The sequence below is a fragment of the Myotis daubentonii genome, chromosome 1, assembly GCF_963259705.1.
Source record: "Myotis daubentonii chromosome 1, mMyoDau2.1, whole genome shotgun sequence".
NCBI lineage: Eukaryota > Metazoa > Chordata > Mammalia > Chiroptera > Vespertilionidae > Myotis > Myotis daubentonii.
Genome location: NC_081840.1, coordinates 73373705 through 73389831, shown reverse-complemented (window position 1 = coordinate 73389831; position 16127 = coordinate 73373705). Strand labels below are relative to the sequence as shown.

Sequence of the window (16127 nt, the reverse complement as noted above, 5' to 3'; positions counted from 1 at the left end):
TAAAAACTCTCCTCACCTTTATTTAGGTAAAAGAAGTGAAATTGTTTGAACCTAGATTCCACAGCTAATTATGGTAATAATTCACATTTCAAATCTCAAGTGACTGATCTTGGGATGGAAGAGGGGGGGTGTAGAGATCAATTATTCCACCCTCTGTGCTCTCAGGCAGAGAGCACCTGAACCACCCAGAAGATGTGATAATCTGTTCTATTTTGAAGTAGAAATATTTTGGGATGTACAGGGAATTGCTAAAATAGGCCTGAGGCAAAATCCTTGATGAAAGAGCTCCAATAAAACCTGGGTCATTAGGTCGATTTTTTAAAAAATTTTGTCAACCACCCCATAGCTGGAGAACAGCTGTTTGAGAGAGGTTTCCAGGCAGCTTTCTTGTACCAGTTGTCTTCATCGGCTAAAGCAGTGGTTCTCAACCTTCTGGCCCTTTAAATACAGTTCCTCATGTTGTGACCCAACCATAACATTATTTTCGTTGCTACTTCATAACTGTAATGTTGCTACTGTTATGAATCGTAATGTAAATATCTGATATGCAGGATGGTCTTAGGCGACCCCCGTGAAAGGGACGTTTGACTGCCAAAGGGGTCGCGACCCACAGGTTGAGAACCGCTGGAAAGGCTTTGGATAAAGCTGAACTGAGTTTAAGTAGAATGGAAGAAAACGATTTAAAAACATCCTAACAGAGAAAGCAGATAAATCCTGGAATGACTGCATTAGGAACACTTTTTTAAAAAAATCATTCTCTGAATTGGAATGAAGAAAAACCCAAATAATTCTCCACAGTGTTCTGAATTACTTAAAATTGCTGCATGTCAGGAAATTAAGAACAAACAAGATATTGTTTGCCAGTGATCCAGAAAATACTCCAGTTCACATAGTTTGTTAAAGTCACTGTTTAGAAAGAAAAAAATGATTGGATAAACTACTCAAAAAGAGAAATAAAATTGTCAATTTAAATGTCTGAAAATTAGCCTGGCCAGCATAGCTCAGTGGTGGAGCACTGGCCTATGAACCAGGAGGTCATGGTTTGATTCCTGGTCAGGACACACACCCGGGTTGCGGGCTTGATCCCCAGTGGGGGGGGGGGGGGGTGAGCAGGACGCAGCTGATCAATGATTCTCTCTCATCATTTATGTTTTTATCTCTCCCTCTCCCTTCCTCTTTAAAATCAATAAAATATATATTTTAAAAGTCTGAAAATTTTAATTCCTAATCAATTTTAAACATTTCCTTTATAAAACTCTTGTTGTGTGGTAGGCAGGCAAGCAGATCTGAGATGCTATTCAGCACAACATTTTATAGCAAGTTGGAGGAGAGCAAAACCAGATCTCTTAAATCACTATCCAATGTTCTTTATAAATAATAGTTTGATCTGTGAATTAGGACGATTTACATAACTTCAAAAGATCATGTAAAAAGTCCTAACTGTGACTTAAGTTTCATCACCAGGTTTTAAAATACAGTGGGGCCTCGACTTACGAGTGTCCAAACTAACGAGTTTTTTGAGATACCAGCTGTCTCCGGGCCTATTTTTGCATTGAGTTGATAGAGTAATTTGAGTTAACGAGCTCCTTAACGAGCTCGGTCTCGGAACGAATTAAACTCATAAGTCAAGGCCCCATTGTACCTATGAGAAAAAAATACATGTGACATGGCTTGGGTACTTAAGACTCAAGTTCTAACACAAAGGCAATGCAGTGTTTTTCTTCCATGGAAAAAGCAACAACCGGAAAAAAAAATACATTCTCCTAATCACAGAAAAAGAAAAACAGGCAAGTCTTTGTGATCTAATTAGTAAGTTCAGGAGTTAGTGGAGGACAAAAAAAAAAAATACTGCTAATTGAGACCAAAATAGCAGCTATTAGGTCTGAAGAGCAAAGTACTAAGCGTGGCAGAGGAGCGAGGATATGAATAATACCTGCTCATAATCCACCGGGGGCCGCTTGCCTGCTGTGAAAAGGTAAATGACAAATGGACAGCAGAGCGGCAGTGCCACCTTACACACTGAATAAATTCTTTGTGAAGATTTCTAACACTAAGGTACAGACTGTCTTTAAATAAAAAGAGGGGGCTGGGATTGCCTCAAGCAGATCAGTTATCATGACAGCATTAATAACTCAGCTAGGAAGGAGGACAATATAGATGAGGAGAGATCTCAGGGTTAAAAGGTTGGACTTTATTTTTTCTTTTGAACTAGGTCCTTGGGGCCAGCAAATGACAAATGCATTAATAAATGTGATGTGTATTGTGCTTGACTTTTATGCTATTTCTTTGGATTTGTTTCCCTCCTCATCTCTGGATTGTAAGTAATAACTGCTGGGAAAAACAGACTCGCTGTTATTTGGGAAGATCTGGAAAGATGGAGCCATGTTTTACAGAATCTGAGCACAGTTAGGACTGCACTCCAACCCTTCAACTTGATGAATTCACATGTAGACCAACATGCTGTAGAGATTTCAGAAGGAGCATGGCTCTGCCAGCACCTTTATTTCAGGTTCTATTCTGCAGAACTGTGAGATAATAAATTCCTGTTGTTTTAAGCCATCTACTTTATGGAAATTTGTTACAGCAGCCCTAGGAAAGTAATGTGCTATATGAAAAAATCTATCCCATTTTATGGGATCTCAGTTATTTTGCTTCCTTTTGTCAATGATAGTTCATCCACTCTCTATCCTGGTCATACACCTGGGGCCTGTTTTCAGCCAAAATGCTCCACTTCGAAACCTCTGATTGACACACTCCACTGTCTACCCATCCACTTATCTTCCAGCTTGCTTGCTTGCTCAATCAATTACTCTCATCACTATTTATATCCCTTTGCAATACCATTTTCCCCCTATCTTTCGTTCTCTCCTCATTTAGTTTAAATTCCAGATTTCATGGTCCAGTCACCTAAACTCTCTTGTCCCTTTGTTGTCTATTACACTCACTTAGCAACACATAGACTCTGGCTAAATTTAACTTTCTTCATGACTATGCTGGAACTGCTGAGGGCTGCTGCAGAAAACTGGTAGCACTAAAAATTCCTGGTTACTAACCTCAGCTGGCCCTTAATGTTGGTCCAGCAATCCTATTGCTCTTCTCTAGGCAGAGCACTCTCCAAAATTTCTTCACAAAACCTACAGATCTACTTCCATCCTTGCCTTCTTCCTTTCTAGTAAATGGGATATGAGTTCTTCCTCTACTTAAGGCCAATGCCTTATCTCTGTTCTTAATAACAATCATTTCCACTATGTCATCAATTTTCACACTAAACCACCCCTTCCCTCACCTGTATCTCCTTCTTCTCCTTCTCCACTTGTACTTTCCCACCAGCATTTAAACATGCTTACATCTTTCCTATTACAGAAATCCTCCCACCTTCAGACCCTCTCCAGCTATCCCTCTCTTTCTTTCAGAGATGTCTGAAATGGTTGTCTTTATTCTCTTAACTTTCTCTTACTCTCCTCTTACTCTTCTATGCTGCTAAATTGGTTTCTGCTCTAATTACCCCATTGAAAGGGCTCTCACCAAAGTTGCCATTGGCCTCCATGTCACATATTCCATCCTATTACTTGATCTCCAAGTGTCATTCTATTGACTACACTTCTCTGACATTACACATGGCTATTTTCACTCTTATTTATCAGTATTCTTTTCCTTGTTCTCTCTTCTTAAAATTCACATTTTCCCCACTCATTCTCAGAGCTTGATTTACTACCCTTAAGCCAACAACTCCTCCATCTCGACCTCTCATCTAAACTCCTGATTCACATAACCAAATGCCTATTAAAATTTCCTCTTGAATGTTTTCCAGGCCTTTTAAATTTAGTATATCCAAAATTCAGTGTATAAGCATCATCACCACCATTTATTCTAACTTACTCCTTTTTCAATACACCCCATTTTACTAAATAATATAACTTCTATATTATTATGGGCTAAAGCCCATAACTCTAGAGTCACACCTGACTACTCCTACCTTAATCCCTTTACCATCCCATGAGTTCCATTAATTATACCTAAATTAAATTTAATCCCAGTCTATTCACCATTGTTTTACATATGAAGGACCTATACAGCTTCCAAAATTCATGTTTTCCTCAGACAATAAGCCCTTGTTCTTGTTCAGCCACCATCCTTACTTCAAAATCTGTGCCTTTACCTCCTTGCCTTTCTTTTGCATATGCCAATGCTATAGTCAATTTAAAGCCCTCGCAATGTCATTTGTTAGTTCCCTCTCTCTTTTCAATCTCAGTATCTCCTTCTCCACAGTTTCCTTCCTCTCTGCCTAGAAACATGCTCATGTTTTTCATCATGGAAACTCCTTTACAACCTAGATTCTGCTTCAACACTATTTTCTCTTCTTTTATGACTCAGCTCCTTTCAAGAGTAGCAAACACTTGCTGATGAGGTTCTGGTCCAGGTGATGATGGAGAAGCTCACAATAGGATAACTCTCCTGACAATAACAATGATCAATCCCAGACAAAATTTTAAAAATAACTGTTTGCAGGCACTGGGAAGCTGGAGGGCATATAACTATTGAAAGATGAGAAGCTAACTAGGTGATATCCACATTTAATTAAATCCTGCTCTGCCTCCCCCATTCCCCTCTGCACTCCTCTGTCCATGGAGCCCTTGAGGATAGATCCAATAAAAACAAACAAATAACTTGCTATGCAATCAGAGATCTGAGTTTGAGGCTGTCAAAATGTCTGGAAATTAAAGAGGAGAATGCTGGAAAGAAGGGAATCACCATAGATAATAAAAACCCCAAATCAGCATACAAATTCCCCTCAAATTTTTTTCAACTCAACCATACAGGCAACACTCTAAGTATCTGATGGAAATAAACAGCTGCAGTGCAAAACTGAGTAAAAGTTTCAGCAGCTACCAGTTTGGAAGTGTCATAATTTGGTGTTCAAGTCTTGCTATATAGAGGGAGTTAGGAAACACTTCAGGATTTTCATTAAAACCCAAGAAGGCTACATCCCCAGATCAAGGATGATACCTTAGAGTTAAAGGCAAAAATAAAATAGACCAAACTTCTACACGATCAAGGAAATACCACCAGTAATTTAACTGACTGTCAGAAAAAACACATTACTCTTAAGGGGAAGATGAAAGAAACCAGAGTAATATTACCTACAAGGTTCAGTATACAATTGCTACACATTCAAATTAATAGGAAAATGTGATTTATACTCAAGAGAAAAAATAGTCATTAAAAGCAGACCCACAAACAACCCAAGAACTACTAAAAATATGTTAATAAATTCATGAGAAAAATGGGAATAATGTAGAAGAGAATGAGAGTGTGAGGAGAATATGTAAAACCTTAGGAATAAATTAGTGGAAATTTTATAATTTGTAATACAATATTTGATTCACTGGAGAAAGTTAATAGCACATTTACATTTAAAAAAGAAGAATCAGTAAAAATTAAGTCAACAGAAATTATTCAAGCTGAAGAACAGAGAGAAAAATAGTTTAGGAAATTATGAACAGTTTTAATGAGTTATGGAACAATAAAGAACAGTGTAGTATATAAATAATTGTGGCAGACAAAATATTTTAAGAAATAATGGCCCCCAAAGATCCAAACTTGATAAAAAGAAATACCAAAAAACAAGCAATCCATAAAGTTCAGCAACATCCAGTCAGGATGAATACAAAGAATATTACCCTCAAATACATCATTCCAACTTCTGACAATTAAAGAAAAAACCTTCCAGAGTAAAAGACATTACCTACAGTGGAATTGATAGCTAATTTTTTATTTAAAAAAGAGACCAAAAGACAACAAAATATGATCTGTAAAGTGCTGAAAGAAAAACGTCAACCCAGGATTTATATCCAGAGTTAAAACCCTTCAAAAATAGAGACAAAATAAAAATGTTCTTAGTGAAACAAAAAATGGGCAAGTCTGTCTCCAATTATAAGAAATACTAAAGGATATCCTCCAGACTAAAGGAAAATGCTATCAGATGGAAATCTAGATATAGAGGAAAGAATGAAGAGCACAGAAAATGGTAACCATGTGGTATAAAGTATAATATTTTCTTTTCTTAATTTTTTAAAAAGACAAGTAAGTCTTTGAAACAAAGTAATAAAATACTGCAATTATATGACATACGTGATAATAATGGCACAAAAGATCTAAGGAAAGTGGTATAATATTAATTCAAGGGAGATTGTAATGACTTAAAAATTTATACTATAATCCCTAAAGGAGTTACAAAAAAATAATACAAAGAGGTAGAACTAAAAAGCCAATAAAGGATATAAAATGGAATACTTGAAAGTACTTGATTTATCCTAAAAAAGACAGAAAGGGAGAAACAGAGGAACCAAAACTAGAGGGACAAAATAAAACAAATAGCAAAGATGTGGACCAAAAACCCAATAGTATGAATTGTTACTCTAAAATAAATGTAAATGAACTGAAACTATATATAGAAAAGGCTAATATGCAATGTGACCCCATGGGAGATCAACTGGGAGACAGGGAGTTCTATCGCTTGTTATGACATGCACTGACCACGAGGGGGCAGAACGGAATGAAGGAACATCCTGGCTGCTGGCTGCCAGCCAGGGAAGGGAGGCCCCAGCCAGCAGCTGGAAAGCCCCAATGGGCCCTGATTGCCGGCCAGGTTTAGGGACCCTACCTGTGCACGAATTTTGTGCACCAGGCCTCTAGTACTCTAATAAAATAGGAGAGATTATAAAATGGTGGGCAAAAGCAACACCTAACTATATGCTGTTTATAAGGGACATACTTTAAATATCTATAATAATAAAAGTGTAATATGCTAATTAGACCAGACAGCCAAATGACCTTCTGGACATCTTTCCAGATGTTCTTTTGGACAAAGCTGTGACAGCAGAGGCTGAGGCAGAGTCAGTTAGGGGCAATCAGGCAGGCAGCCAAGCAGTTAGGGGCGATGAGGCAGACAGACAGGCAGAGGCGGTTAGGAGTGATCGGGCAGGCAGGTGAGTAGTTAGGGGTGATCAGGCAGGCAGGCAGGTGAGCAGTTAGGAGCCAGCAGTCCCAGATTGTGAGAGGGATGTCAGACTGCCAGTTTAGGCCTGATACTGCAGGGATCCTTGGCAGTCGGACATCCCTGAGGGTCCCTGATTGCGAGAGGGTGCAGGCTGGGCTGAGGACCTCCCCCCCCGAGTGCATGAATTATATATATATACCTAAGCAACTGTTACAACTGAACAACCAGAACAACCAGAATGACCGGTCAACCAGTCGCTATGATGTGCACTGACCACCAGGGGGCAGATGCTCAATGTGGGAGCTGCACCCTGGTGGCCAGTGTGCTCCCATAGCCAACCTCCAATGGCTGGCCAACCGCCCACGATCCCTCCCCCTGACAGGCCAGCCCCCATCGGTCCCTGGTGCTAAGCCATTCATAGATGCCTTGCTTCTGGGTTGGAGTTTTGTTCATAGCAGAGCAGCTCCCTCACTGTGATCTATTGAAAGTCAGCCCTCAACACAAGGTTTTATCTCACGCTCATCCTCTCCCTTTCCTAGGGGCATCCCACTCTCCGTGGTGGCAGCACGGTGGTGAGGGAAGGAGGAGGGGAGTAGGGGGGGAACCACGTGATAGTAGGGCACCAATAGTAGTGTCGGCATCCATTCCTTCCGCACTCAGCCCAGCGACCGTCACCTCCTCTCCTGACCCCGCTGGTGCCTTTGGTCCCCAGACTGGGAGGGGGAACTGGGGGTGAGTGATGGCAGATGCTGCCCCTTTCCCAGGGGGGCCGAGGGCCAGCTTCATCCTCATGGCTGGCTGCCAACCTCCCACAGTCCCTCCTCACAGCCGGCCAACCTCCTGTGGTCCCTCCCTCTGTTGCTCCCCACAGCTGGCAGTCCCTGATTGGCCCAGCCCTGATCGCTGGCCAGGCCTAGGGACCCTACCCGTGTATGAATTCATGCACTGGGCCTCTAGTAAAGTTATAAAGACATAAACAAGTTGAAAACAAAGATTAAAAAAAAAAGCACAAAACAACCCACACAAAGAGTAAGCATAAGAAAGCTTGTGGCTATATTAATATTAGTCAATGTAGATTATATGACCAAGGATACACAGGGACATTTGATGATGACAAAGGATTAATTCATCAAGAAAACAACCAAAAACATTCCTAGGTATATAGGAACTTAAAACTGAACTTTAAAATGTATGAAACAAAAGTGAAAGAGCTAAAAGGAGATAATAACAGTTGAACATCTCTCTTTTAGTAATTGATAGAACAAGGAGGTATAACTCAATAAGGCTATATAAGACCTAACACCACTATCAACCATTTTGATATTCATAAAACACTACATTCAACAACTAGAGAATACACAGGTGTTGTTGTTTTTTTAAGTACACATGGAACATTCACCATTGGTAGACCATATGCTGGACTATATAATAAGTTCCAATAAATTGCAAAGGATTGAAATCATTCAGAGTATGTTCTCTGACCATATTAAAATTAAATTAGAAATCAATAACAAAAATCTATACCCCACTGTTTTATTTTTAAAACCATTCGTTCATTGCTTAACCCTTTTCATCTCGCTTATTCTCTCAAATTCTTCTTTATATTTCACTTTGAAAGGTCACAAATGCCCTTCTAATCCTTAAATTCAGGCCTTTAAACTATTTAATTAATTGATTCAGTACATGGAATACCTGAGTTATGCAATGGTTCCTGAGGATCCAATGTGTGTCTGGCCTCTGCTGGGGATAATAAAGGTGATTGCTTAAATGGAACTTTGGGTGTGTCAGGCACTGTCATAAGCACTTTACAACTGACCCTGAATAACACAGGTTTGAACTGGAGCCACTTATATGCATATTTTTCTCTATAAATATATTGGAAGTTTTTTGAAGATCTGAAATGATTTGAAAAAATTCATAGATGACCCTTACAATTTTCTTATCTCAAGCTTACTTTATTGTAAGGATATAGTATATAACATACAAAATATGTGTTAATTGACTATGGTATCAGTAATACTATTAGTAATTAAGTTCTTGGGAAGTCAAAAATTAACATGGATTTTCTTATCTTTGTGGGGGGGGGAGAGAGAGAGAGAGAGAGAGAGAGAGAGAGAGAGAGAAAGAGAGAGAGAGAGAGAGAGATTTGGTGTACCTCTTATTTGTGCATTCATTGGTTGATTCCTGTGTGTACCCTGACTGGGGATCAAACCTGAAACTTTGGCATATGAGGATGATGCTTTAACTAATTGAACTATCCAGCCAGGACCTATACATTGATGTCCAACTGTGTGGAAGTAAGAGGCGTCAGCACCCTTGATCCTTGTGTTGTTCAAGGGTCAACTGTATAATTATGAAACTGAATCTTCATAATGATCCTATGAGGTGGATACAGTTTTAAAGATGAGGTAACTAAGTCAATGAAAAGGAAGTCATTTGCCCACGTCACAAACCTATTAAGCAGTGGAGTTAGAATTACCAGCCCAGGAAGTCTAGCTCCATGGCCATGTTTCTTAACTGCTGTACTGCAGTCTTGGACTTCAGTGCTCCCAGAATGGTGGAGGACAAGTAAAAAGACAGGTAAACCATCATAATTCAATGCGGCAGATGTTCTGACTACCCCAATTACAGTATATCTGTACCTCATATACTAACACACAGGAATTTAGTAATCTGCCTATCCCCTTTTATAAATTTATTTTCTAGAAAATATATAATTTCTTTAATGCCATAAAAAATTAGCTATAAAACTTTAACACTGCCTCATGTGCTCTCTCAGAACATTTGCATTTTAGAGGGTTGTTGGATTTAAGCAAAATACATATTTCTAACTTTGGAGTGTCAGACATTTAGAGGACAGATGCTGGAAGGCTGTGGGAGGGGAATGAAGAGCTGCCCAGGTATTCTTAAATTCTAACCACACAGAGAAATGGGTCTTCTTTAGCCTTAAGTTGGATCTATGATACTTTTATTATTATAGAAATTAGAGATTTGAGATTTGAAAGAATCTCAAAGAAAGTCATTGGACTGTCTAAAGTCTTGTACCTTTCTTGTGGGATTATAAGGAATACCTGAGAGTATGTTGGCACCCACTGCAGTACAGGGCATATAAAACATGATCCTGATAAATGTAGAAAAAAACAACAACGTTCAAAATGTCAACTTGTCTCTTTATATTACATGACAAGGGAGATTTTTGTAAAAAGTTTTATGCTAGTTTGACCTTTCATAAGGCCTCAAGCCCATCCTATATAATAAAGAGGTGATATGCAAATTGACATTCATGCCCTAACAAGATGGGTGCCTACAACCAGGCCAGCAGGGGGATTAGTGAGGAACAACCAAATGACTGAACAAGCAGGCTACGTGGGGTGACCAGGCCAGCAGTGGGGCAGTTAGGGGTGACCAGGCCAGCAGGGGGGTCAGTTAGGGGCAACCAGGCCAGTAGTGGAGGGCGGGGGGTGCAGTTGTGGGTGACCAGGCTAATAAGGGGGCAGTTGGGAGTGATTAGGTTGGCAGGGTGGGCAGTTAGGGGCAATCAGGCCAGTGGGGGGGGGGGAGTTAGGGGCAGCCAGGCAGGCAGGCAGGTGAGCTATTAGGAGCCAGCGGTCTAGGATTGTGAGAGGGATGTCCTGGGGATTGGGCCTAAACTGGCAGTCGGGCATCCCCTGAGGGGTCCCGGATATGAGAGGGTGCAGGCTGGGCTGAGGGGACCGCCCTCCCATGCACAAATTTCATGCATTGGGTCTCTAGTAGAAAATAATACACACTAAAATACCAATCAGAAGTTCAGTGTACAACACCAGGCCGAGCCTCTGTCACTGCAAATTCACACAGACTTAGTTATTTAGGAGTAAACAGTAAATCTATTTCTGAGTGAAAGATAAAGATAATAGAAAATAAGTTATTTTTAGCCTAGAATTCTATCACAATTTATGTTATCTGCAAAATGACGTTTGCAAAATGACAGATGTTTAATCCGGGGTCTTGAGAGCCTATATGGCTTTGCAGAAACCATAACAGACTTTTCTTCATTTTCAAAAGGCATTGGAAACAACAGGAACACAATTTCTCCTGAAAATGTTCAGTTTGAAAATTGGATTTGAAACTGAAATTCTATTTTGAATAAACCATGATCAAGAAGACAGACAGAGTGTTCCCGAACAGAGAGGTAGATCTTCATTCTGAAACACCCAGAGCCCAAGGACTTCAGACTGTCACTAGCTTTTCAAGGACACCAGGGTAAATTGTTTCACTTCATCAATTTTAGTTTCATCATCACTAAAATCAGTGGAAGAAACAAATAACTCTTGGTCTAAGAAGTTCCCATATTCTTCCTACATTTTGCTGATGATCTAAAATTAAAGATGGTAGAAATAAGGATTTAGAAAGGTGTTGGTATTCCCTAAACATCTGACAAGGCCACAGTGGTTTAATAATTGTCATCAGTGAAGATTACTGTGGGATATGGCTTATGAAATACTTTTCCCCTTCTGCATGAGAATTCGACCTTCAGTTAGCTGTCCAGTTTTGTTTTTTGGGACAATCTGCTAAAGTTGTTATGTTAATTATGTTGCTAGGGAACATTGCTTACAGTAAAAATGATCCCTGATTGGTGTCTTGAATCATGACTGGGAACACTACCAATACCTTACAGGAAGCCATATCTTTGTGATTATCCAAATGTGAAGACTGTTATAGCTAGTATGGTCCTTTGTTGAGAGCCCCAAAGCTATTACAAGATACACTGGTTCCTGTGGTGCATGAGGCTTTTAAGCCATGGTGATTATTATACCTGCCTGATGTAGACCTCTCTCTTTGCACCTGAGCTGTTACCTAGGGAGGTTAGGGTGGGGTGGGGGGAGGAAATGGGGAGATTCAGAAGCCAACACCCGTACCACTGCAAGAATCCTTACAGGAATGCCTTACACTTCCCACTGAACAGACTGCTGCCAAGTGATTTATGAGAGTCTTTTGAGTCTGGATGTGAAGTATAACAAAACAAGATCTCTTGGTGGAAGCTGCAGATACACAACAGTTCACACACACACACACACTCTCTCTCTCACACACACACACATGCACAAAAGACCAGAGGAAAAATAATTAATCCTGGTTCCTGGGAACAGATAGTCTACTAAAAAATGACAGTAAATAAACATTTGCTGATTTCATAAATAAAATAAAGAAGTAATGGTTTTCTCCATGTTTCTTGGTCTTGATATAATTCTGAGTCTTTCCTACAAAACAAGATGCTTTTTAATTCCTAGAACTGTGCTTAGTTAAAAGGGACACTGAATGATGGTTTTATCCATCAATTAACATCTGCAGTTTCAGGAGAAGGGTGGGGCATGGCATATGGGAATCAAAGTGACAAGAGCTCTTCAATGTGCTAAGTAGTCTCCATGTGTACAGCTAGTGTTGATATTCTTATACTTTTGCTTCTTATTCTTCTACCATCTCACTCATTGCTCCTTTTCTCAGGGCTTGTACACTAAAAGTATACGTTGACAACCTTATCTCATCCATTCTTTCTCTGAGGTTTGTCTTCTCCTTAGAGTGCATATCAATTTTCTCTCTCTGAGTTTCAACTAGATTTAAATACCCTTGACTAGGAAAGCCCAAGGTCACTGGTTGACTCTGATAAGAGCAGTGTTTAATGTCTGCACCTCATGCCCAGTGCCAGGCTTGGGAATATACCTTCTCACTTCATTGCAAGAAGTGATCTTACATTAGCTTCCAAGAACCTAACAATGGCTCAGCTAGCTGTGAAATTGGATGGTAGAGAACTAGGTGCAGTATTTAGTGAAAAGGGAGGGGACATACCCGAGGGATGTATGCATAGCTGTAGCTGACTGCAGGAAAGACTAAGGTCACAGAAAATGGGTTCATCAAGCAGGCTGCTCCCAGGAATGGTAACAAAAATTTCTGAATATCTACCTACTCTGGCCTTTCTATGCACTTGACCCCATTTCTCCGTGAGAAGCTTTCATAGTGAACTTTCCTTATTGCTATGTATAAAGAGGCATACACTCATGAAATGATAGTGGGCATGCCAACTGTAACAATTGGTAAATCCTTTTAGAAAAGCAGTTTAATACTGTTCATGCTTCTGACACCATTACTTCTACCCCTGGACACTTACTTATTCCAGGAAGCAAAAGTAAACCAATAAAGCCACATGCATGAAATTTTTTAATAATGAACCATTATTTTTATACCTAGGGGATACAAAGCATTTTTAGGTTATGAGATATAGTTGTTTTTAATCTGCTTTACATTGTGTGGTTTAGGTAAGATTAAATCACAATATCCAATGATTATACAGAGCTTACAATGTACTAGGCAACTTACATGTGCTGTGCACTTCACATGTATTAACCCATTTAATCCTAATAACAACCTTATTAGGTAGTTACTATAAAATTCCCATTAAGCAAATGAAGAAACTAAGCTCAGAAAGGTCCTGGCTTACCTGCTGCGTGACAAAGACAGGATTCAAACTCTGCCAGTCTGGCACCAGAGCCTGTGCCCTACACCTCTGTCCCATGCCCCACTCGATGGATGATTAGAAAATGGTAGCAGTGGTTTCTAATTCAGGCCAACACTCCCCTGTATCAGACTGCACCTCATTCTGGCAGATGAGAAAACTGAAATCAAGGCTGAGTGACTTGCCCATAGTCAGATGACTAGCTAATGGTTGAGAATTAACTTCTTGACTTCTAGTTGAATGATCTTCCTATTATTCCAGACTGCTGGGAATGAAAAGAAAAATATACCGCTCAGACCAAAAGCAAATGAGAAAAGGCCTCAGGGAAATCAAGTCTAAGACCTTTAAAAAGATAAAATCTTCCTAATGTCTTTGTTCTGCCATTTATTTTAATGTGACTCTGTCCTACTGGTATTGGCCCTGTGTGCGGATCAATGAGAGAGAGCGTAATGGACAAGGCCTCTGGGAGATGTGTTCTAGGCTTGGGTCAAACTCTGCATATATGTATGTATTGTGTATGTTCATCTGGAGAAATGCCATGCCAACCAGCTGGTCCTATTGGAAAATGTAACCATTTTCTGGCTGATATAAAAAAAAAACACACACATCTGTAATACTCTCAACAAAATAATCAATTTAAAAATATGGTTCTGCAAGAAAAGCTGAGCCTGGACAGTGTGGTGGTTGGCTGTGTTTCAATTTGATTAGGCTACAGTACTCAGTTGTTTAATCAAACACCAATTTAGGTTTTGATGTGAATATATATTTCATAGATGTGATTAATATCTATAATCAGTTGATTTTAAAGGTGATTGCCCTTGATAGCATGGGTGGGTCTCATCCAATCAGAGGTCTTAACAATAAAAACTAAAAGAAGAAAATTGTGCCTAAGACAGCATAATTCCTGCCTGAACTTCCAGCTGATCTGACCTAATAGATTTCAGACTTGCCAGTCCCATAACCACATGAGTCAATTTCTTAAAATAAGTCCCTATCTATCTATCTATCTATCTATCTATCTCTCTATCTATCTATCTATCCATCCATCCATCCATCCATCCATTTACCCACCCACCCTCCCACCCATTTATCTAGAGAGAGGGAGAGATTCTATTTGTTTTCTTTCTCTGGAGAACCCCAAATGATGTAAGCATTTTGCCAGGACTGAGAATGCTGAGCACACACAACTACTTGACATACAGATCATAAAAAGCAGAAGCAATCCAAAAATGCAAGGAGAAAAGTTTGGTTTGACATCACATGCTATCACACAGGCAGGGACCAGAGCAAGATTCTCTCTGATCCCAGGTCACAACAGGCAGACAGTTACAACAGTCTCAGCACAGTCAAAACTCAGAGTGTTGTGCTTGTTATGAAACACAGGCCCCAGTTCCCATGAATCCCCATAGCAATAGATAACAACTGGCAGTTAAGAACACACACTCAGATTTCTAGGAATTAATAACAAGAAAAGGAGTTCTGGAAGTATTAAAAGAACCTCCTCCATGAGTTCTGTTGGTGATCTCAAGGCCTCCTTGTGTCCTGGTGAGCACAGACAGACAAGGCCCTCTAACTCTTGCTGATGCTCTAGGTTCCCACTGAAACACATCCTGGGCTGGAGACAGTTATGTTTTAAATCTGATCTGCTTCCCGTTCAAGAAATAATGTTCCCTTTTCTTTTTAAATGAACAAAGAAAACAAAGATACAGAGAACAGATTGGTGGTTACCAGAGGGATAGGGGGTTGGGATGGGCAAAAGAGGTGAAAGGGGTACATCTACACAATGGAATACTACACTGCTGTAAAAAAGAAAAAAAAACTTACCATTTGCAAGAGCATGGATGGACCTGGAGAGCATTATGCTAAGTGAAGTAAGCCAGTTGGAGAAAGATAAATATCACATGATCTCACTCATTTGTGGGATATAATGAACAACATAAACTGGTGAACAAAAACAGATCCAGAGACATAAAAGCATCGAACAGACTGTCCAACCTCAGAGGGAAGGCATGGGAGGGGGGTGGTAAGAAAACAACCAAAGGATTTGTACGCATGCACATAAGCATAACCCATGGACACACAGTAGAGGGGTGAGGGCATGTGCTGGGGGGTGGGAACAGCTGGGAAGAGATCAATGGGGAGAAAAGGAGGCATATGTAATACCTTAAACAATAAAGACTTTAAATTGAAAAAAAAAGGTGAAAGGGGTCAAAGGCATTGTGATATATAGTAACTAGGCTTTACTTTTGGGAGTGATCACTCTGTAGTATACACAGATGTTGACTTACAATGCTATACACTTGAAACTTTAAAAAATAAAAATAAATAAATGTGTCCTTTCAAATTTCTTCACCATCCTCATCACCATCTCCCAGCAGCCCCATTCCCTAAATGACTGCTTGGGAGGCCAAGGGGGAAGGTGCTGGGCAGGTAATTACTCTCACCTTGGCTTCTGAAGTGGGTTCCAAGAAGCACAGGCGATTGCCAAGGCCCTCGGCTGCCAGGCAGAACTTCCTCTGCTCCTTGTGAATGTTGGCGATGCATTGGAGAACCACTTCGTCTTCCTGCAGGAAGAACAGACACACAAATGTGAGTGGTCAGGGGCCCCCCTCTCCATGCGGAAGGTGACCAGGCCCC

The 16127-nt window shown here is 40.1% G+C and overlaps 1 protein-coding gene across 1 annotated transcript in view; it reads right to left on the bottom strand.

Annotated features, from left to right (window-relative positions):
* The window catches only part of RYR3 (ryanodine receptor 3), a 546057-nt gene that overhangs the window by 359049 nt on the left and 170881 nt on the right, over positions 1-16127 (bottom strand). Inside the window, 1 exon segment of the mRNA XM_059705681.1 lies at positions 15935-16054. Coding sequence (XP_059561664.1) covers positions 15935-16054 — 120 coding nt within the window.